Genomic DNA, 24,684 nt, shown 5'->3' on the forward strand with positions numbered 1-24,684 from the left:
ATGTGTCAATCAACATTTGAATCAGTCACTACTAGCTGAAAATTTGGAAGCCAAAGTAGGTGATGTCCTTTTTCTCAATACAGGCCTTCATAGGCTATCGCAGCCCATGGACCGTGCAATTGGTTGAGAGTGGTGTCAATAGAAAGGGTGAAGGCTAACGGCCATATTGAAAACAGTCTTACGAGGTTGTTTACTTTTAAAAGGGAATTATGGGGAGGATTACAACAAGGATTGTCAAACGATGCAGGAATTCTTCTAGGCAGATTTTTTCTAATCTGTCAGCAGTATTTCGAGTAAATTTTTTACACTGTTGGATCCACTTGACTGTCGTGAATGTAACAAGAACATGTTTATGAAAAATTGTTGTACGAGTGGAATATTACAGCACTTTTTGGGTTATGCCGGCTTTATAGTTTTCCGTTAACTTGTTTCAGACTGATGAAATATTTCAGTGACTGATGACGTCAGAAAATTTTGGGGTTAAAGTGGTTTTCTTGTCAAATAATGACATACATTTTGAATAGTTTGTTCCAAAAAACAGAGTGTAAATAATTAGGCTGTATTAAAAACAGTGGTTCACAACGTTTTCTTTACCCTAGAAGGTTTAATGTGAGACAATATTTTCGCAAACCGGCCCAACAAAAACATTAGAATAATAGTTAAGTCAAGTCATGTTTATTTGTGAAGCAAATAACAATAATTATATTAATAATAATGATCAACCTAAATTCACTGCACATTTACTAGATTGCTGCGGATCTAGATGACATAAGAAAAATCATTACATTTTGTGCTATCACACTATTTTCACTCACGCTAGATTGTACAATGTAGTTATGCCTGAACTATTTCCCATAAAAATGGTGTAATGAAGAGAAAAAAAATCAATTGCCTTTTCCTATGTCATCTACAATCCTAATGGCCTAGTGCAGGGGTCGGGAACCTTTTTGACTCAAAGAGCCATAAAAGCAAAAAATATTAATTTTATTTTGGGAAAGAGCCACACCATATATTATGAGACAAATTTACTAAATTGCTAAACCCGCGCCCCAGACAAAAGCTTAGTCTTCAGCACATTTATTTTTGATGATTTGATAAAAATTATGAAAAGAGAATAATGCCAGAGCCCCTGTCCCAAATTCAACAAACAGACCACTTTAAACTTGTCTCTTTCTTGCAATTACTCAAGATCGGTTAAACTCCTTTTGACCCTTTTTTCATACATATTGGTTTCAAAACCAGATGCAAGCATTTATTTTGTAAAAACGTCACAACATTCTGAGAATAGGGAGCCTTATGTGCTTACCTTTGGCGAGAGATGGGAGGGAATGCTTGTACTTTTTGCATAGCTCCACCCATCCCTCCCACTCACCCAATCATCACTCATCCCACTCACCCAAATGACTAAGTTCTCTTCCGGTGTTTTGGCGTATTTACAGTTCTGTGGATTCATCATAAAGTATCTGAACACTGAACACAGATTATATAGTGAACTTTTAAATAAAGGATTCTTTAGCGTTGTACAGCCAAAACGAGTTTTTTTTTCCCCTTTTTTTGTGTGACACCTTGACTGTAAATTGTAGTGAAAAACGTGCCCTATATATACTGCGAAGTGTTTCCTTCGCATTTAGCTTTGGTTTGGCTTTACGTGTACCTGAATAGGATAGACAATCCCGGTTTTGAACAAGATGGAGAAATTTGCATGCAATCAAATTAGTCTCTGAGCCACAGATACTCATAGAAAGAGCCATATATGGCTCGCGAGCCATAGGTTCCCGACCCCTGGCCTAGTGGTTACTATTTGGTGTTATCACCGCCATGATCCAGTTTGATTCCTGTTGCATCAAATGCTTAGCAAAATCATTGCTCAAAGTCGGTAATATACCATCACGCGCACCCAAACTTTCGGGTTTTTTTGCGTAAAACATGCATAAATTAAATGCAGAATAAGCAAAGAATAGGGAAAGTTAATTTCTTTCTGTGCGGCCTGGTGGTTGCTGGCCACTGGTATTTTGTATTGTATTTGTATTTTCAAGATTATTTTTTCCTTTCAATTATGGCACAGCAAACATCACAAAACTAATGAATTACCTTAAAATAAAAGGGATTACAGGTTGAGGCCAAAGGCTTATAAAAGACCCAAATTGACTTTGGATGCTTCTTCATCCAAACATATACACAAATTATCATAACTTACATCATCATCTAACATATAGTTAACTTAAATCTAAACGGCTGCTAATCTGCACTACTGGCAGTTTTTCTTTATAGCTTGCCACTCCTTGCACATTGCTCTCTGCACTATTGTAATTACAGCATTATTGTTACAGTGTTAATGTTACTGTGTACCTGACTTGTTAACCTGACTGCCCATTTTGCACATCTGGTTAGCTACTCTTCTTGCACTATCGGCACTATGGTAAAATACTACACGTAGCCAAAATACAATACAACATTATTTATATCTGTACATTCAAGGAAACTGTGGGGGTCAGATGCATCGACATTTCGTTCTGTATACACGTGTACTAGAATGACAATAAAGTAGATCTGAATCTGAATCTGAATCAGTCAAACAGCAGGGCGGGCACACAAGTGGCCACAAAAACAAATTGTTGAGCATGGCACCAGATAGCTTTTAGCTACTTTAAGTTACTTTTGAGATTTTTCTCCTTCTTGTATGTTATGTTTAGTTTGTTTCTTCAGGCCGAAAACAAAGATTCACACTTTAAAAAAAAGAAGTACTGTACTTACGTTTTAAAACAGGGGTCTCCAGACAGAAGGGACATCCCAATAATGACCTGTGAAAAACAAACCGAATTGGTTTGTCCCCATGACACTTAAATCGCCATCCGCTAGCCAATGCTAAGAGATGCTAACCTTGAGGATAGAGTTGTCCTGTCGCGTGTTCTTGGTATCATAGCCCTCCAGCAGGCAGCAACGCACCGTGGAACCTGAGCCGGCAAACTCCGCCATGTTCAAGTCCGCAAAGCCCAGCTGGATATAAAAAACAGTCACAGTTAAACCTTTTAGTCCAAACAAAGCCCTTTTCTTTCTTCATTCAGTTCAGAATCTTGTGTGCATTGTAAAGACTTTGCCAGTTGTATCGATACAATACTGTATTTTTGTACAGTATTTTCCCCAAGGCTTGCAGAGATGCTAAAGTGAGAAGCAGTAAGGTGACCATGGTAACCAAGCATGCAATGATAATAAAATAAATACGAATAATGTAAATTATCGAGGATCAAAACTAATGTTAAAATATAAAAGGCGACTAAAACGAGAAAATCTTCCAAAGGCATGACAATGCTCACAATTGTAAGGTTTAAACTCAATTTCATTTTTAATCCTCTGCCTCTTTCGCCCACTGCATCCACCCGCTACTCCACTGTAACAGCCCAAGTCACATCACACCAAAGGTGAATACAATAGTTTTTCGCTTTACATGATATCTGCTAAACAGAATTATGATTGTCCAGATTTAATATAAATGCTTATTTTCTTGTGTGATGATGAGATGTCAATTATGTTACTCAAAATGCGTTGTTATAAAATTCTGATTACATGACTAGAATGATGTCAAAAGTGTTTGGGTTGTCGAGGAGACAGGACCAAGATAAGCTCTAGCTTTTTCCTGTCTGGCCTTTTTTTCATTATGTTATGTCAATTATCTATCAAAGCTGTTGATTTCCAATTTATTGTAACCTTGTAGGTGATGACCAGTGGAGAAAAATGAAAATGTCAAACATCTATACTTATTTTATTATGTGCACATATGTTACACATAAGAAGTACTTACTAAATACTATTCTGATAATTTCTGTTTTCATTTGGGGCACCGGAGGTTCAGAAGGCATCATCTGCGCATTACCCTAGGTTTCTATCCACCGCTGTACGACAAATTCACTTAGTGATCCCCACCTCAGACATTATTCACGTTGTAACCTGGGCTTTACTGTTTTTTTCCCTATATAAATATTGGTTTAAACCTTTTTTTGCTACACAGATTCATGTGTAAAATATTTTTATGAGTACCTCATAATTTTGAAATCCGTATCATATTAAATATTTGTAAAATTTACGCATCTAATATTTCCTCATTAGATAAAAATCCACGGTCACGTCGACCAGTTAACTTGGCGAGACCCTAGGGGCCAACTGGGGCCATTTTTCATTCCCAGTTTCCTGGATTTTCCGGCGGCTTCTGTTTTCCTCTGAGGCGCGTGTGATGAAGCCTCACTTCCAAGGAGGGAAGTGGACTAAATTTAGCAGTTTACAGGAAATGGCACACAAGGCTTCGGAGGTGTCGCCGACAAACTCGTTATTTTGCTATTTGGGGGTCTCGTACCTTTGTGTATGCTTTCCCGCCTTTCAACTCCTGCAGAGGCGAAAAAACAGGAAGGAGGACATGGTAAGCAAATGAACACACAAGATGACTCATTTTTCTTCAGAACTGATTTGAATGGATAAATAATAAATTATAAAAATGATCACACAGAACACATTTAAGAAGGATAAGCCACAGCAACACAAAATTCTTTAATCAGATTGTAGTAGGTCTTATTTGGTGGACATTTGCTTCTAATAGGAGAATTCCATGTCAGTGGCCAAAACCTTTTTGGAAAAATGTATTGAGGTCTATTGTCATAATGAATTCCAAGATTTGGTCCAGTATATACAGTGCATACTTCCAACTACATTTTACAGTCAAGGTGTCACACCAACAGACCCCATTTTGGCTGTACATCACTAAAGAACCCTTTATATGGAAGCTCATTTAACAATTTGGGTTCAGTGTTGAGACATTTCATGAGGAAAACCCACAGGAAAACTAAGCGGCCAGAAAACGCCAATCAAACACACAGAGCAATTTGGTTGGAAGAGCGGTAGGTGTAGGCAGAGCTATGCACTTATCTTTGCCCAGCGCTTTCTGCAACAAATGTGGATACATCAGTATCTTCGTTTGCAGTATTTTGTATACAAAAGAACTCTACTTTCACCTTGTTGTGAAACAAAAGATTTTAAGTAATTACAGGAGGGAGACCAGTTTATATCTGTTGAAATGGAACAAAGGCTCTGTAATTATTCTTATTTCATACATTTTATCAACTCATCTAACGTTACACAGTAAAATAAAATGTGCTGAAAATTTTGATTATTTTCTAAAAATACATATAGAATGGCTGGCCCTCTTTCTCAAAATTTTTTTTTTTAACATTTTGCCATTATGTTTTTTTATGGGTCAAAAAGGTTCCCGACCCCTGCTTTATATGCCAAACATCAGCTGCAAAATTTGTATCTGTAGCAATGTATTATTGCATTATCTAACAAACTAATTTAAATAGATATATGTATATATTGTGAGTATAAATAATACATTTTAATATTTTAATGAAAATAAAATGTTAATGCTTTTTTATAATCTAACGAGAAAAAAATATTGTGAAAGATTTTGAGTCACATAAAGATAATTTAATTTAAAATGTATTTTACATGACAGAAAATGTTGTCAATGTTGTAAATAGACATTCTAAAATCGTTTTCCTAAAGATGAGAACATATTTTTCCATGTGTATTAGACATTTTAGGTCGCCAAAGGCTAGTTACATGAGACAAAAAAAAACAATTAAATAAATGAATTAAAAATAATGAGCAAAATTTAGTGTCTGTGAAAAAAGATCTTTTAGTTTGTCTTTTTTTCCACAAAATAGAGACAATTTTTAAGTTAGATGTTTGACTTGAAACATGCATATTAACGATGTGTTTTTATTTACCTTTCTGACAGAAACCCGGCAGACGGACGGGTCCAGCACGCCCGTGTGCGGGTTTGCACTCATCTTGGACACAAAGGAGAACCTCTTCCTCCATCGCACACAGTTTTCACGTACTTCCTCCCTGCACAGACACAAAAGCAGAACAACATTAAATAATTGAATGGCATTGCGAGAATTACGCACATTTAAGAAGAGTAGAGAACAAAAAAGGAAGTCGGCTTTTTTGGTTTGAACAGGTATTTTAAGGCTTCTTTTTGTTGTTTTGTCGCAGTTCTTGTTGGCCAATTTATTTTACAGATTTTTGGGGATTATTACAAATGTTGTCCCTAAAGTTGGTTTCACAGAAAAACATAGAACTCGTTGTCACATGAGGGGCACAAGTGGGAACATAGACAGGAGTCACAGAAATTGGGAACCAGAAAGTCTTGATAAATGGAAAAACATTGCTGCTGGCTGAGTGCATACTAACAAACTTCAAACAAGTAAAAGAAAGCTGGCATCGGAAAGCGAGTATAGGGTCCCTTCGACATATTTCCGATTGAGGACAAATTATGATGAGTAAGTAGAAAGATAAGAATAAAAAAATGAGGCAAATTTCACACAATTAAAAGAAATAAAATGCAATGCAATGTTGATATTTATACATTATTTACTTTTTTTCCAACGGTTTCCTTCTCTAGACACTTATGTTAGGCCATATCTTGCTGATATTTGCAGTTTTTATCGTTGCTGCTCTTGCTTTGTCCATTGGTGTCATACAGCTGCTTATGCAAACAGATGATGCAGAGTCCTGTCATTCAGGCATCTTTTACCTTTTCTCCAGTTTCCTTCTCTAGCCACCAATTTTAGCCACTTGACTGCCGGCTATTGTTATCGTACATTTTAATAGCTCCTCTTTTTTCAACGGCTACAGGTGTATCCAGCTTGTAGAGATTAAAACCAGCTTTCATTTTTCATTAGTGGCTGAATTGCCAAAAATATGTAAGTAGGCTTCGAAAAGTTCTTCCAATGCAAATGCTTTATCGCCATTCTAAACTACAACAGCCTTTAGAGGTGAATCATTCCACTCGGTCACTTTAAAATTTTGAGTCTTAATCATAAGCAAACACATAAAAAAAAAAAGAAAAAAAAAAGAAAGAAAAGAAAAACACTTCCTGTAAAATCTACAAAGTCGAGCAAGCAAGGTCAAAGTCTTGAAAATCATTAACAATATGATTACTGCACACAAATGCACTAATGGATGCAAACTTAACCACAGAAAGTTTATAAAGTGGACCAACTGGACAGCTGCAAGCACTCTGTCGTGTTATTTTGGGGATAATTGGCACTGCCTTCGAAACACAGCGAGAGTAAAAACATGAAAGAGGCAATTTGCTGGAAATGACAAGTTTTCTTGGAAAGGCCGCACACTCATTAAGGAGCATTCTGAAACATCGTGTTATTAAAGTCCTGTCATTTGCTTGCAACAGCATGCAGGTTAGTCGACTTTTTTGCTACTTTGAGATTTTTGGAAATTGTTAAAACTAGCTTCTATACAAGGTAGTGGTGGGCGGTTTGGCAAAAATACAAAATTACGATATGGATTTATTGTGATTTAGAGAATAAAAGAGTGACGAATTTACAACCCTTTTCCTTTCATATTATAATAAAAGAAGAAATCAGAAATTTTAGGAAATGCATCACCTTTAAAGGCTTTTTACACTATAAATCATACACAAGTCAAAATCATTGTACTGCAGCTATCAACTGTCATAAATAGTTCAGGCCCGTGCCACCAGCAAGTGCTGCTTATTTTTTAGCATTCATTACTACATGTGATGCTAGCAGAGAAAGTATACAGTGCATCCGGAAAGTATTCACAGCGCTTCACTTTTTCCACATTTTGTTATGTTACAGCCTCATTCCAAATTGTATTAATTTAATCTCTTATCTCAAAATTCTACACAAAATACTCCATTATGACAATGTGAAAAAGTTTTTTTTATACTTTTTTTGAATTTATTAAAAATAGAAAACTAAGAAATCACATTTACATAAGTATTCACAGCCTTTGCTTAATACTTTGTTGATCCACCTTTGGCAGCAAATACAGCCTCAAGTCTTTTTGAATATGATCCCACAAGTTTAGCACACCTATCATTAGGCAGTTTTGCCCATTCTCCTTTGCAATAAGTCTCAAGCTCAATCAGGTTGGATGGGAGACATTTGCGCACAGCCATTTTCAGATCTCTCCAGAGATGTTCGATCGGATTCAAGTCTGGACTCTGGCTGGGCCACTCCAGGACATTCACGGAGTGGTTCTGAAGCCAATCTTTTGAGATCTTGGCTGTGTGCTTTGGGTCGTTGTCCTGCTGAAAAATGAACCTTCGCCCCAGCCTGAGGTCAAGACCGCTCTGGAGCAAGTTTTTTTTCATCCAGGATATCTCTATATATAGCTGCATTCATTTTTCCTTTTATCCTGACTAGTCTGCCAGTTCCTGCTGCTGAAAAACATCCCCACAGCATGATGCTGCCTCCACCATGCTTCACTGTAGGGATGGTATTGGCCTGGTGATGAGCGGTGCCTGGTTTCCTCCAAACATGGCGCCTGGCATTCACACCAAAGAGTTCAATCTTTGTATCATCAGACCAGAGAATTTTGTTTCTCATGGTCTGAGAGTCATTCAGGTGCTTTTTGGCAAATTCCAGACGGGCTTCCATGTTCCTTTTACTAAGGAGTGGCTTTCGTCTGGCCACTCTACCATACAGGCCTGATTGGTGGATTGCTGCAGAGATGGTTGTCCTTCTGGAAGGCTCTCCCCTCGCCACAGAGGAACGCTGGAGCTCTGACAGAGTGACCATCGGGTTCTTGGTCACCTCCCTGACTAAGGCCCTTCTTCCCCGATCGCTCAGTTTAGAAGGCCGGCCAGCTCTAGGAAGAGTCCTGGTGGTTCCAAATGTCTTCCATTTACGGATAATGGAGGCCACTGTGCTCATTGGGACCTTCAAAGCAGCAGAAATTTTTCTGTATCCTTCCCCAGATTTGTGCCTCAAGACAATCCTGTCTCGCAGGTCTACAGGCAGTTCTTTTGACTTCATGCTTGGTGTTTGTGCTCTGACATGCACACTCAACTGTGGGACCTTATATAGACAGGTGTGTGCCTTTCCAAATCATGTCCAATCAACTGAATTAACTGCAGGTGGACTCCAATTAAGCTGTAGAAAGATCTCAAGGATGATCAGTGGAAAAGAGATGCACCTGAGCTCAATTTTCAGCTTCATGGCAAAGGCTGTGAATAATAATAATAATAATAATAATAATTTCCTTTGTATTGTCATTCTTTGTAAGAACGAAATGTCGATACACCTGACCCGTTGTAGCGAGCCGATGCAGCCGCAGCCAACAGAGGGCGCCGCTATTTTTACCATATACTTATGTAAACGTGATTTCTTAGTTTTCTATCTTTAATAAATTCAAAAAAAGTAAAAAAAACTTTTTCACATTGTCATAATGGAGTATTTTGTGTAGAATTTTGAGATAAGAGATTAAATTAATCCAATTTAGAATGAGGCTGTAACATAACAAAATGTGGAAAAAGTGAAGCGCTGTGAATACTTTCCGGATGCACTGTATATCAGCTAAGACATGAATGATCAGAATTCTTTGTGTGTTATAACTAATCGAAATGTCCGATTCAACCAAATTCATCGTTTTGACATATAGCCCTTTTTGTGCAGTTCTACCACATAGCAAGTGAAAGACGTGGGTGCTTCTGGAACTTATTTGGCTTAAGTTTGTCTTGATCAATGAAACATTTGGAACATGCACATCACACTTTAGCTCAGGCTTCTATTGCTAAAGGAAAGATAGTGAGGACGTCTCCATGGCGACCACCTCCTGACTAGAAAACTAAAGACACAGATATAAAACAGTGTGGGCTGGTGGGAGCAGCTGCTTTTCACACTGGCACCCCTTCCCCCACCGACTGCCATTGTTCCATGCAGCCCCTGCTACTGAGCGTGTCATTTTTATTGCTTGACGACTTTTCTTCAAGGATTTTGGTCATTTCCGTGGGGCAACGTAAAACATAAATAAAAATCTACTTATTTGAATATCTTGAGATTTTGCAGCCATAAAAAACAAATATCCAAAAAAGGATGCGGGTTTTCACGGATACAAGATATTGTTCATGCAAAGTTGTTGCTTTGTCAAGCACATGGGTCCATAACAAGCAGCTCTGGAGCCGCTCGGCTCCCTGGTGCTTTTTCAGAAATGTTTGATAATGAAAAATTAGATGGTTTCTGTGGGAGGACAAACATAGCACAAATATTCTTAACGTCTTTTTCAATTAAAATAGATATTTACCGTAATATGTATATATATATATATATATATATATATATATACATACACTGTATATAATACAAAGTATGTTTTTTCTTTCTTATAAGGCTTATGTAAAGCTTTTTTGTTTTTTTTCTGCGGCTCTAAACATATATAGTTTTGTTTTTATTTTTGGTCCAAAGTGGCTCTTTCAACATTTGGGGTTGCAAACCCCTGGTCTAGCATACTGTGATGGGTGTGGCAGTGAATTCAACTCACTAAAATGAAAAATGGTATCATAACAGATGAAAGGGCTGAATGTTTTTAAAATATTCAGTACAGTAAACCCCCAGATTATGGCGAATAAACCTTAGTTAATGTTTTCATGCTACGGTGTGAAATACGTTCTTTCAGCCTGTCCTTAAAGGGACCGTGTGTAATATTTAATGCCCCCTAGTGGTACAAAAAAGACTTTTCATTAAAAAAAAAGCATTGATTTGAATACTAAGCTATGTTAATTTTCATTTTTTTTTAAATCATAGTTGGAGAAATTCGTGTTTTGTTTACACACTGGAATCCCAATTTAGGTCAACGCCATTATGTCCAGCATCCTGCTGCTATGCTGTGCCGTGTATCACTGACCCTCGCTTGTGTCAGATAAGACGGTGCCATCTAGGGGTCAAATACGACACTTTAGTGCATTTTTCCACTTAAGGACATCTACAACAATTATTTCACCCGCTCCAAAACTCATATATAGTTACGTCTCTAAAAGGGCTGTCTGCTATTGGTCGGCGTCATGTTAAAATGCTAATCTTGTCAAAGCATTAAAGGCAACAAGACAATTTTGATTTGCTTTTCTCTGAACTACCCTCGCTGAGTTGCATGGGCCTAACCCATGGACAATGTGGACCAAAAAAAAAAGTTGATTACAGCAAGAAAATATTTTAGAGGAATGGCAGATCATCCTAGAGGTATTTTTTTAAAATCAGTTTCATTTTTAATCTGCCGTCTCTGTCACAACCCGCTGATTCCACCCGCTACTTCACTTGACCGGTTCAAGTAACATAGCACCATCTTTCCTTCAAATGTATATGTATTATTAATGTCATTTAATCAATGCAAGTAGTACTTATACCATTTTGTTATTTCAGCGTTATTATCCGTGGTACGGGGGTTCTGAACATGTTAGCTAATTACCATAGGTTTCTACCTCCCGGTACTCTGCATTTTCACTTTGCAATCCCTACCTCAGAATGAATTCATATCATATCCTCGGGCTTAACTTTATAAGTAAATTATAAGTGGAGAATTTGCCCCTTGGTATCTTCTTGTTTACATTGTAACAGATTGGAATGTGCAAAGTCTTACAAAGAGCATGAACCATCTATCTCTTTGCCAGGAAGACAATGAAAATAAAAATCAGACATCCCCGCCCAACCCTGATCGTTACATCATATCATTTTATCAAAATTTCCATCTCATTTATTAAGTTGTTATTGAACTAAGAACCCCAAGAGTCCAAGGAAGTTCCTGGTAAAGGTTCTTATCAGGGAGCGTCACGGGTGGTCCAACAGAGCAACCAAAGGGGAAGAACAACATTCCTGAGGAGCCTCAGCTTTGTTGGGTCACCAAGGATGAGTTCCCTGCTAGGCCAGAGTCCATTCGTGCTTGCTCCCGGACATTTATTTGGAAGGTCAAGTGAGCTGTTCCCGTAACCTTTCACACTCTTTTCTCAATATTTGTTCCTGGGAAGACAACAACCAGAGGACTAATTTGTCAACTTGAAGGATCGTTTCTCCGGTTAACAAAAAAAAAACGGATTTTGAACATGCTAGGATTTGTCTGGCAAATACTTTTGACTAAGGAGTTGATCTTATGTATGCAGCTTCCAAAATAAGAATTAAGAAAAACAATAAAAATAGCAAAAGACACCTGAATATTGGATTTTAAACAAAAACAAGTAGAAAAAATATGAATGATAAATAATAATCATAATAGTTTTTTTAAAAAAAGGGAAGAAATACATTTATATTTGTTTTTTGATTGGGTTGTTTTCTGGACCCACTCAAGAGGGTTTTCTTTTATAAGAAATAATAGAAAGAAACAAATAAAGAAAAAATTATAAAATACTCAAGTTCTACCTACACATTTTCATAATAAACTTTTCTTCAGATAGTCATATGAGAGCGACAAAGTGTAGTTAAATTTTTGGGAAAATTGCAAACAAGATAATAGTTTGAGGTTAGACCCCGTTCTGTGCAATCTGAGGCATGTGGGCCAGATACGGCCCACATCACAAAATGTAAAAAAAAGGATGAACTAACTAAGAAAAAAAAAAAGTACCACAGATTAAAAAAAAAGATGAGGTTTTAGTGCCACTCTGGTCACCAGTTTCCCTTTATGGCCTTCTTCATAAACAGAGAATTGTGTTCATTTAGCCTAGATGGTAGTGTGCCCGCTTTGAGACTGGGAGGTCGCTGGTTCGCGCCTCGACCGAGACATACCTAATTGGTATAATGGCGGCGCCCTCTGGCTGCGGCTGCATCGACTCGCTACAACGGGTCAGGTGTATCGACATTTCGTTCTGTGTACATTGTTACAAAGAATGACAATACAAAGGAAATTATTATTATTATTATTATTATTAAAATCATGTAATTGTCATTTTTAATATAATTTCAAAAGTGCATTTCTCTGTATTTGAAATTTAACAAATGAGATTTGAAAGAAAACACTATTGATCAAGAGATCGCAGGTTCGATTCCCGGCTCCTCCGTGTTATATGTCTAAGTGTCCTTGGGCAAGACACTGAATCCCTAATGCCCCCAATAAGCAGGTAGGCGCCTTGCATGGCTGCTATTGGTGCGCGAGTGTGTGTGTGAATGGGTAAGTGTGAAACACATTGTAAAGCACTTTGGGAGGTCTTCATTGACTTGAAAAGCGCTATATAAATGCAAACCATTTACCATTTATTGCATGAGTTTTTTTCAATGCATATTAATGTTTCAAAAAGGGGTTAATAAATGTATATACTTGAATTTAGTAATGCAAAAATAATTTGGCTAAAAAATTCTATTAAAAACAAACATTAAATGAAATATAACATGTAGCTATAAATGTCAGCATAACTATCAATCCATTCATCCATTATCTGCACCGCTCATCCTCAGTAGGGTCGCGGGGGTGCTGGAGCCCATCCCAGCTATCTTCGGGGAGTGGGCAGGGGACACCCTGTACTGGTTGCCAGCCAGTTGCAGGGCACACAGAGACAGCTCACTCGCTCATTCACACCTAGGGACAATTTGGACCGGCCAATTAACCTGACATGCATGTTTTTGGAATGTGGGAGGAAACCGGAGTGCCCGGAGGAAACCCACGCAAGCACGGGGAGAACATGCAAACTCCACACAGGAAGGTTTTATCTCATGACCTCAGAAATGTGCCACACACGCGCTAACCACTGTGCCGCCGTGCTGCCTCGGCATAACTAGTTCTTAAAAAACATAAAAAAATATATCGCCATTCGTCATGCAATGCCAAGCTATGGATGAAAACTATATCAACAGATACCAAAAAAAACTACACATTTTTAAACTTAGTTCAGCCCATGACTAGAAAGGTACCCCCCCATCCCCCCCCCCCCCCCCCCCCGGGGTTACACAAACAAACATATGTGAACAAACTGTCGGACAAGCGTTTATCAGCCCAAGTGAGGCCTGCTGATTCGAAACACAAACATAGCACGTTCCTGCTTGGGTCACGAGCAGAAAGCATGTCAGATAAAGTCGCGCTGAGGAAGCAGAAGCGGACCTGACGTCAAAACTGTCCCCAGTAGGGTGACGGCCTTGGTAAGAACGAGAAAATACAACAACTATCATGGAAATGTTTGGCTGGGTAGCACGGAAGGTAAGAGACCTCAGTGAGACATGAAATGCAATGCCCCTCCACTGGGGTGTGTTTTCATGCATTTACTACCGTTGCACACTGGTGTAATTAATCTTTTTCCAATGAAGATGGTTCTTAACTGTAGAATCGCTCCAAGAATGCACAGTATGCAAATAAGGCGAAAATCTAGACGAAAACAGGAAGCAGCTGCTGCAGGCTAAACTCTCACTTGTACAGACTTCCCAGTCATTTAACCTTGCACGCACAAGCACCATCCATTCATCCATTTTCTCTGAACTTTGTTGTCACGATGGCCTGGGTTAATATTCTATCGCAGGATACATAAAAACAACCAATCATTCACATTTACAACTCAAGGCAAATCCATGTCCTCAACTCCAAAATACAGAAGACCCACGGGATACGGCAACCCCGCCTTATGACGTTGTCATTTCATAGTATGGAACAACATGTACATTGTTACAAAGAATGACAATACAAAGGAAATTATTATTATTATGTTATCTGCCCCTCTTTACAGCATTTTCCCAATTATACGACAGGGCAGCATTATTTAAAAAGATCACAATTTTTCACACCTGAATTGCAATTTCGATGCGATTTTCGATTTTAAAAGGAAAGTGCATTTCTGTGCTAGTTTTTTTGGGTGGGAGAACTTTTACTGCCAGAGAGTATATGACTGTAATAAAATAACAACTAAAAATTTACAAATAAAAACAGAAATGCAGTTGAATAAATGTGATTTATTGTCATTGTACAAAAGTACAACAAATTGAAGGGCTTCTCCTTTTAGCTCATGACATATTTTAGAGAGCAGCTGGCTATATGCACCTGCACACTAGCATCAGGTAACCACAACTTCTGCAAGGTCACTGTGATGATTAAAATACAAGAGTCACAAATGTAGCGGTTTTCCACAAGTAGTATCGCCAAGTCATACGTTTCATGGGTAATGGATCTGGCGTTGGTGACTAGCTACGCTCAGCTGTGGTGGCTTAAGAGTTGATAGCCTCGCCATTGCTTTCTTCCCTGACACCGCCTCAGTCAATACTTGGATGCAATAAAAGTCTAAGGAGCACCCAGTGGTGATCAGCATTTCTATGCGCTCTTCTGACTTTTTACGGAGTCCAATTTAACTGATGAATTCCTTTTCAATCCAACGGGCTGCTAAAGCTACGAGCAGTCGCGTTTGTTTTGGTGGCCATTTGTTCAAGGGCTGTTTGACTGACAGCTTACTCTAGCCTTTCACTGTTGTACACACTGCTTGCAAACATTGACTCACTTTTATTAGCTAGTGCCATTAAAACAACGTGCAGAGGTTAAGAACGTATAAACTAATTACCACAGGTTTCTATCCCCCACTCTATGGCAATTTTACCTTACGATTTCCAACCCAGAATGGAATACTATAATGTCATATCCCGGGAGTCTACTGTATGAAATCTTAAATGTACGGGGTTGCACTGATCACATATTTCCACGTTAAAAGCTGGAGAATATCCTGCATGAATATCCAACCAATAGTGGGCTTCTTTCACCAAGCAAACTTGTCTGCATGAGCTAATGATGCAACAGGAATCCCCATGTGCTCATTTGCTTTTCGAGCCATTCCCAAGAAGCACTTAATTGCTCAACACAGCCTGGACTCAGACGTCAATCATTTGGAGCAAAACATGTCCACATGTTATTAGCTACAAAAGAGGAGTGGAATAAACTGCCAAGAAACAGATGAGAACTTGAGGAGCTGCACGTGTTCATATATCAGCATTTCTGTAATCCCACTTAATAAAATGTTTTTTTGAAACTCAGGACAACAAATACAAGTTGATCAAATACATTGGATAAAAAATATTATCAAATTGCTGTCCTTTTCCTGTTTTAATGATTTCAGATTCTACAACATTCCAGCTTTAAGGCCTGTTGGAGCTAGCCGCCTTTAGGAATTCGAGATGACTTTTGCTTTTTTTCCCCTCTCAGCTTCAAGCAGCTGTTCTCAATCACAGCAACGTTTGAGCCCAGGAAAAGTATTTCCAAAACTTTCACTTTGGTATGAAAGCAAAGATTACATTTATCTTCTGCAGTCTTCTGTCCGGACGGGCTGCAGGATATTCAAATAAGGGGGAAAAAACAGCAGGGGCGGGTCACTATTGCCATGTTGGATTGGCAAATACTGAAAAAGGGGTGTGACTGCCACGAGGACTGATTGACAGCTCTGGACTAAGGTTGGTTGACTGGTGAATGTTTGACAGATGCTAGAGGATTGATGCCTTGGCCATGGGAGAGGTCTCAACGTTCTTGAGTGATTGAAAGGTCCCTGATTGATAGCTTTTCCATGGGCTTGTCTCTTTAAAGACATCTTCGTTTGATTGACAACTACTGCAGCAGAAATCAAGGGACTATTTAACTAACCAATATAGGCTGTATAAGTGTCCGTAATTGATTGACTGAAACTAAATGACAGTGTCAAAAGAAAAAAGATCAGGGTGGACTTTCACCACCAGGCCAGGACCACAAAGTCACAGTTACAGCATGTGACAGAGGGGGCTGAAGAAGAAGAGAATAGTACAAATACATGCATTGTCACACCGGTGACATAACACTAATCTGATTGGACTAAAGAAGGAGGGAGAGAAGAGAGAAAGAATTGTTTGGATATGATAACGGTGCAAGGGGCGGGTTGTTATGTAAGATCTAGAAAGGAGGGTGTCTGCACCGAGGAGGGTTTCAAGAGGTTTGCAAGGATGAATCATGACCGAACTTGCACGAAAAACATGTCTAAAAACAACAGTCATAAATAAAAAACACATTGCGTTATGGAAGACTTTGGAGTACACACGCAACACTATGGCACAGTGTCAAATTCGAACAGTTTTTTTTGTAGATAAATCAATCAAAATGAAATTTTTATTAATGTGTGAGTGTGTGTGTAATATTGTGAAAGGACACCATGTGAAAAGAGATTCATGATGCAGTATAACCATTAAAGGGACAATGTGTAATATTTAGTGCCTTCTAGTGCTACAAAAAACCTTTATTAAGTAAAAACAAAACATTGATTTGAATAATAGGTAAAATAAATTAACTATCATACCAATGTTATTTTTTATAATTATTCTTAGGTCGAGAAATGCATATTTCTTTTACATAGCCGAATCCATACTTGGTAATCGCCGCCATGTTGCTGTGGCATCTTGCTGCTATCCTGTGCTCATTTGGCACTTGTTTTTCAATTGCATGAGTGGTAAAATATTCAAAAATGTTCTTTTAAGGGTGTTCTATACTACATTTTTCAGACTGATAGATACCCAGGGCTTCAATTATCATAAAACCTCATATCAGATACAGATACCCTTAGTATCGTGAACCCTTGTTCATTGCAGGCATTACCTTCTAAAAAGAACCTGTGATAAGTGAAATTCATGAAAACGAAAAGTATTTTCATGGTCCAATTATTATACAATAAAATACAGTACAACCCCGGGATATGGTGACCTCGGCTTTTGACCTTTTCCCTTTTTTTTTTACATTTTGACCACATTACAACATCAAAAACAAATGATTTTTTTGTGCATGTTTGTGCGTATATGACATAGAGCCTCTAAGACGTCATCTAAAATGCTGGTCTACTATTGTTTTGCGTCATGGCATCAAGTAAATGCCAATATTATGTTGCCTAAACTACCTCCCACAATATTTTTCTCTATAGAAATAATACAAAAATATGACTACTGCAATGCTCTAAGCCAAAAATACTACTACAGAAATATTACACCTGAATTACTAAAAAAATAAAAAAAATAAATCAACAAAAATTAGATTGCATAAGTATTAAAGATATAATACCAATTAGTACTACGGAAGTACTACAGAAATAATGCTTTGGAAATACTTCAAAATACTTGTACAACAATACTAAATACCACTAATCAATGTAATACTATAATGTAAAAATACAACTATAAAAATGTTACGGCAAAAATACTGCTACAGAAATATTACAACATAAATACTGCAGAAAAATACTACTACAGTAATACTACAAATATACTACGGATGTCCTACAATAACTCTTCTAAGGAAATACTACAAAAATAATACCACAAAAATGCTAAAAAAAAAATACCACAAAAATCCAACTGCAGATATACTACATAAAATACAACTACAGTCATATTAAAAAATCTAAAAATAAAATAAATTCCAAAAACAGACACTAATATATTATTTTGCTTAAAATGTGAGCGTTTGAAAACCAATTGGATGAAACTAATATATTTAAAAACAAATATAAAGAAACATAACATTTGAATATATAGATGCATCCATTATCTGCATCGCTTATCCTCAGTAGGTTCGCGGTCGGTGCTGGAGCCCATCCCAGCTGTCTTCAGGCAGCGGGCAGGGATCACCCTGAACTGTTTGCCAGTCAGCCTCAGGGCTGAATATATACATTTATTCATTAATAAAAACAATTGTGTAGGTGTCCGTGATCAGCCCTGTAACCAGATTTTATTTTTGTAACTCCGTGGTCTCAAACTGCATTTACTTGGGGGCAGCAGGAACTAGGGTCTGAGTGAGGTTGGGCGGCATTTGGTTTTCAAAGGCAGAAACTCACCGAAAGTGGCATCCAATGTTGTTTAAGCTTCAGTTCAACAGCATTGCCTATCTTTTTCCACACCCCATCAGTCCCTCCTTCCATATTTGAATTTGAATGAAATATTCTGCGATCAGTTTTGATTGAGTCAGCTGATCTCTTGAAATTGATAGCTGTGATGTGTACTCACTGTTGTGAGTCAATCCAGGAAGTAGCTAGCCAATTATAACATTAGCGGGTACATTTAGAACGCTGCCTTAGTAGTTAGCACAAATGTAGTATCCATATCAAACTTGCAGGGCTGCACTCAAATTAAGCTTTCATATTATGGCGGAAGGCCACGTTCTATCGTCTCGAGAGCCACAAATGGCCCGTGGGTCGTTTGTTTGAGACTGCTCGTTTAACCCATTGCGCCCCTGGTCTAATATGATACAGATCCATATAGAGACGGCTGTCTGACTAAACCTTGGCGTTTTTAATGTCATTTTTAAGTATTTTGAATGAATCAAAGTGATAAACAAAAACCGGAGGATCGAATCATAAAAACAATTCCGTTTCGCTGATATCATCGATTAAAAGTGACCTGGAGGAGGAAGCGACGAAGTCTCCATCCAGCAGCCGAAGTTTGCAGAAGAGAACCCCGTTGACGAAAGGCACGGCGCTCAGCTCCTCCAGCGTCAAATGCGTCTGGAACTTGAATTTCTTCTTTTTGACGAAGAACGCCATTTTACGCCGCTGTCTTCGAAACAACAAACCGCTTCTTCGTAAATGGAGGAGGGGGGGACTCAATGGTGGCGCTTTATTCCGGCAACCACTTCTTTCGTGATCTTCTCCAGCGACGAGTTAAAGCAAAACGCTGAAAACAAATCAAATAATTGTGTTAAACACGGTTGAAAGTGATTAAAGGTTGCGATAAAGGGGTGGAAATCACCTGGATTCATTTCTGCCCCCCCAGTGACGATTCTCCCAAGCGAATGACTCACTTTTCCACCCTTTCGAACAGGAATAATCTAGCCACCTGGGAGTGGAGGGGAAAGAACATTTGGCATAAAAGCTACGTTCCGGTTTTCCTTCAAAGTAATAGTAAAACGACAATCAGAGACACTTTGTGCATTATCAAATCTCGTTCAAAAGCAAATAAATGAAACATGACTAACCATTGAATTTCTAAACTTACATCCAGTTTAATTTTTTGATATTATATAACATAAACGTTTCAAAACTATTGTCTTATTTTTAATCACTGAAATATAATTTCCGTGTATTTACATGGTGAGGTTTATGGTTTTAGCGTTCTGGTTTTATATTAAAGTAATAACATATTGCTAATCAGAGTCACTCGGAGTCACGGGGTTAGCAAAAGGTGACCAAAATTAAACTTAAGTGATCTTTAAAGCGGTTAATTTAGACTCAATATGGTGTTTATTAAATTGAAAGTTTGTGTCTTATATTTTAACACAAAATATAATTTTCGTGAATTTACATGATTGGGTTTGTGGATTCGGGTGACATGCAAATCTGTGCGATACAACAAAGCAGCAAAACAGTGCTCTCTAGTGGCTAATATACGAGCGTGCATTTAAAAAAATCTTTTGACGAACACGCAACATGTTTTTTCTTTCAAACTTAATATGAAGGCAATCGGAAACTGTTCGTGGCAATCCTTGTGGTTCTCGGTTCAGAGCAGCTTATAAGATAAAAAACCCAGCTCCCACGCACAAATCAGTTTCCCTGGTGGTCTAGTGGTTAGGATTCGGCGCTCTCACCGCCGCGGCCCGGGTTCGATTCCCGGTCAGGGAACAAACGTTTTGACGATAACACGGGGAATAAGATGTACAATATATACTCAAAGACGCATATATAAACGTGTCATGCGTTCATTATGTCGATGACATGCAGGGGCAATTTCGGCTCTGATCTTTGGAGTGGTGTGCATCCAGTGTCTGGCTTTTTTAGGTTCACTTAAAGTGATGTAACACAATTATGATAACATTTTAATCAAAAAATTTCGATAAATGGATTTTTGGCTTACAAGGCCGTTTTTATCCCTTGAATGTATATTTTAAGGTCTTTTCATTAATTGGATGTTCTTTTTTTGATTGAATTATGGCACTCTTGGGCTTTCATAAAAAACATACTCTCACCATAATACACTGGAGCCTCCACAGACTCCGCCTGTATGTCGCAAGTGAAACTAGCCTAGCAAAAGGGGAGCGGGGTGAGAGTTGTGCTGGGAATCTAATAGACTAAACAATTTCAAGTAGGTGGGAGTTGAATATTTCTGATAATAATAATAATAATAATTTCCTTTGTATTGTCATTCTTTGTAACAATGTACACAGAACGAAATGTTGCTGGGTCGTTCACATTCAGGTTTTGTTTTCCTATTTTATATTTTAAGCCAGCGTTTTTCATGATATTTAAGCCTATCCTGTTTTTTTTATCAAGAAAAGGAAAGTTTGAAAATGTTATAACTTATTGGGGGTGCTTGAGAAGCAGGCTGGTTACGTCCATGATGAGGTTGTAAAGAACCACTGAGCGTTTTTCGCGGCTTCATACTTTTTGGGTCAAGTCAAGTCAAGTCAAATTTATTTATATAGCCCTTAATCACAAAAATGTCTCATAAAATGTCTGTATTACACCATGTGCCACTCAAAGAAGTATTAACCCACTCACTTATTTAGATAACGACCTTAGAGTTGTCCCTAATTTATATCAATAATACATTTTGTAGACTCTGAATATTTTTGCGAAATACACTAAAGAAAATTAAATAATCACAAGTATCTTCAAGTGATAGATATCATAGGATGCCTTAATGGTATAATTGCATATCCATCCATCCATTATCTGCACCGCTTATCCTCAGTAGGGTCGCGGGGGTGCTGGAGCCCATCCCAGCTGTCTTCGGGCAGTGGGCAGGAACATACTGAACTGGTTGCCAGCCAGTCGCAGGGCACACAGGGACAAACAACTCACTCGGTCATTCACACCTAGGGACAATTTGGACCATCCAATTAACCTGACATGCATGTGTTTGGAATGTGGGAGGAAACCGGAGTGCTCGCATTAAACCCACGCAAGCACGAGGAGAACATGCAAACTCCACACAGGTTTGATCTCATGACCTCAGAACTGTGCCGCACACGTGCTAACCACTGCGCCGCCGTGCTGCCCTAATTGCATATCTAATATGTGTTTTTTATTTGCCTGCAAGATAAACAGTATTATTGGTCAAGATGTGTTATGTATTGACTGATTGTATTGCACGGATGATTGAGTACAATTGTGTGTGGTTGTTTTTTTTCAATAATTATTCATTGGTGTTGTTTTTGTCCTGCTCCAAATTAGAAAGGCCACAATAATTTTCCCAATTTAATTTTTATTCCACCAATCCAATAATAACAAGATAATGGCATATTGGTGCAATACATTTTTACTGAGATTTACTTCAGGAGTGCTCATTTTTCCTCCGGATATTGTATTGTATTAAACTGTATAACTAGGATTCTATTTAGGATTACAGAGAGACATTAACAAAACCCAGGAAAATAATTGGAAAAAAAATCTTAAGAGTAACATTTAAATAGATTTTTTTTTGTATTTTAAAAAAACTCTGAGAAAATAATAAATGGTATTATTGTGTAACACTGTATTATGTATTCCATTAGCAAATGTACAAAATTATTTATCCCAAACTAGCAAAGATGTGTTTTGCTTTTGAGTAAGAGTACCTTTATGCATAATTAAAGATTTGCGGTCGCTGTCATTCATTAGCCCGAATGCACCGAATGCCCGAACACTTTGTTATTGACCTTTCATCTCAACATTAACCAGCACAAAAACATCATAAAGATTTTTTAACACGTCAAAACAAACCTTGTTATGCCAAATTCTGCCCACCCCCCTATTATTCCTCAGACATATCGTGGTGTTTGTGCTATTTTGCAGGTTAAAGTGCAACCATTTCTGTCATTGAAGCCGTGTGACGCAACTGCAACGTCGACAACAAAATAGCTACTGTGACACCACACAACATATTCCGTGTATAGGGATTTTTTTTAAACTAAAAAACAAATTACAATTATTGTGTGTGTCTACATGAAAAAAAAAAAAAAAATATATATATATATATATATATATATATATATATATATATATAATTATGTATGTATTTATTGTTTGAATGTTTACATTGCTTGGCCATCTTAAAAGTCAAATGGCCTCGGCACCAGGATAGGGGGGAGCAAAATTAGGTCACAAATTAGCAACATTTGGGTTGGATAAAAATAATTAAATTGTATTTGTAATGGTTGGTTGGTTGGTTGGTTGGTTGGTTGGTTGGTTGATTGGTTGGTTGGTTGGTTGGTTGGTTGGTTGCATCCCTTAACCACTAGGGTCGTAAGGGCAACATTTTCCTGTGGTGTGTCTTTGACAGGTATAGCCTGCTGATTTCCCCCTATGTTCCGGGCCGAAGCCTTCGTTCTGAGAGCGCCGGTCTCCTGGTGATCCCAAGAGCCAAGAAGTGTTCCGCTGGTTCGAGAGCGTTCTCCATCCGGGCACCGGTGCTGTGGAATGCCCTTCCCCCTGAGATCCGATCTGCAACCTCAGTGGAAATGTTTAAATCTAAGCTTAAAACTCACTTCTACTCTATAGCATATGAATAACCTAAACTTTTCGTGGACAATATCTATGTATTATTTGCGATTGCAGCATCCTCTGCTGTCTGGTAATCCTGGAAGGGGGATACCTCATGTGCGGTCCCTTCTCAAGGTTTCTTCATTTTCCTCATGTTGAGTTTTTTTTTGAGTTTTTCCTTGCCTTCATGTTGGTTCCAGATCAGGGGATGTTGTAATAATAGTCTGAAAAAAAAGTCTGCGTAATCCTGTGAAGCCCTTTTAGACTCTTTGTGATTAAGGACAAATAAAAATGACTTGACTTGACCAATCCCTCTCCAGAAATACATATTAAAACTACTAATTATGACATTGGGTGTCAACGAATAATAAGCCAACTGTTTTTAAAAGCAAATCCTATCAAATCTTAGTGGAAGACTGTTTTAAAACCCGTAACATTAATAAAACAAGAATATGTCAAGGGCAGCACGCCGGCGCAGTGGTTAGCGCATGTGCGGCACAGTTCAGGTCATGGGAACCTCCTGTGTGGGTTCAAAGCCAGCTCCAGACTTCCTGTGCGGAGTTTGTATGTTCTCCCCGTGCTTGCGTGGGTTTCCTCCGGGCACTCCCACATTCCAAAGACATGCATTCCAGGTGAATCGGTCGTGTCCAAATTGAGCAAGTGAGTTGTCTGTCCCCATGTGCCCTGCGATTGGCTGGCAACCAGTTCAGGGTGTTCCCTGCCCACTGCCCAGAGATGGCTGGGATGGGCTCCAGCCCCCCCCGCGGCCCTAATGAGGATAAGCGGTACGGCTAATGAGATGAGATGAGATGAGAATATGTCAAGTATTTTTGAATGATTTTGAATTCATTTAATATTATTTGGTTTTCATTTTTGACAGCGTTATTTCTGTTTGATGCTTTTTAACGTTTTACCCCTCTGTTGAGTTGCATTCTGTTGTGTGTAGTTTGAGTATCTGATTTTTTATTGATAAGTAGTTGGTGCTTAAATTTTGTGTTCTTAATCTGAGTTAAAATGAAAAAAAAAATATTGAGTTGGCATTTGGTTGTGCATATTGTTTTTTTTTTATTGCTGCTGCTAAATGTTATTACACTTATATTTATTGTACTATTGTTACGATGCACCAGTCTTCTTCATTGCATTATTATTATTATTAATATTATTATTATTATTATTATTATAACTTAGGCCAGTTTTTCTAAGCACTGTGTTTTTTTTTGTATTTATTCTGATTGTCTTTATCCTTTTTCTCTTCAATGTCACATGTTTCACCCTAGGGTGCCATGTCTAATCTCGTCGCACACAATGTTTCACAAGGTTGATATCAATGACAATAAAGGCAGTTCTACATACCTGTCAACCTGTACGTTTTTACCGTACAAAGTACATTTATTATGCATTTTAAGACGTGCGCGACGTACAAGTCAAACGAGTCTGCCACGGTAGCCTCTATCTCTGTATCGTTT

General features: G+C 38.1%; 1 protein-coding gene and 1 non-coding gene across 2 annotated transcripts in view; one reads left to right on the forward strand and one right to left on the reverse strand.

Annotated features, from left to right (window-relative positions):
- Nucleotides 1-19,618, reverse strand: part of LOC148365221 (early estrogen-induced gene 1 protein-like) — a 29,733-nt gene extending 10,115 nt beyond the window's left edge. The window contains exons 1-6 of the mRNA XM_088335712.1: nucleotides 19,512-19,618; nucleotides 19,164-19,436; nucleotides 5,775-5,895; nucleotides 4,349-4,378; nucleotides 2,881-2,997; nucleotides 2,755-2,801 (exon numbers count right to left, since the gene is read on the reverse strand). Of these exons, the coding sequence (XP_088191838.1) occupies nucleotides 2,755-2,801; nucleotides 2,881-2,997; nucleotides 4,349-4,378; nucleotides 5,775-5,895; nucleotides 19,164-19,306 (458 nt within the window). The 5' untranslated portion in view covers nucleotides 19,307-19,436; nucleotides 19,512-19,618. The remainder of the gene's footprint in view (nucleotides 1-2,754; nucleotides 2,802-2,880; nucleotides 2,998-4,348; nucleotides 4,379-5,774; nucleotides 5,896-19,163; nucleotides 19,437-19,511) is intronic.
- A 690-nt stretch (nucleotides 19,619-20,308) lies between these two features.
- On the forward strand, nucleotides 20,309-20,380 carry trnae-cuc (transfer RNA glutamic acid (anticodon CUC)). Its single transcript has one exon. It is a non-coding gene; the product is annotated as a tRNA-Glu (tRNA).
- The last annotated feature ends 4,304 nt before the right edge of the window (nucleotides 20,381-24,684 follow it).

Source organism: Urocampus carinirostris, chromosome 5 (assembly GCF_059441175.1).
Source record: "Urocampus carinirostris isolate Australia breed hairy pipefish chromosome 5, RoL_Ucar_1.0, whole genome shotgun sequence".
NCBI lineage: Eukaryota > Metazoa > Chordata > Actinopteri > Syngnathiformes > Syngnathidae > Urocampus > Urocampus carinirostris.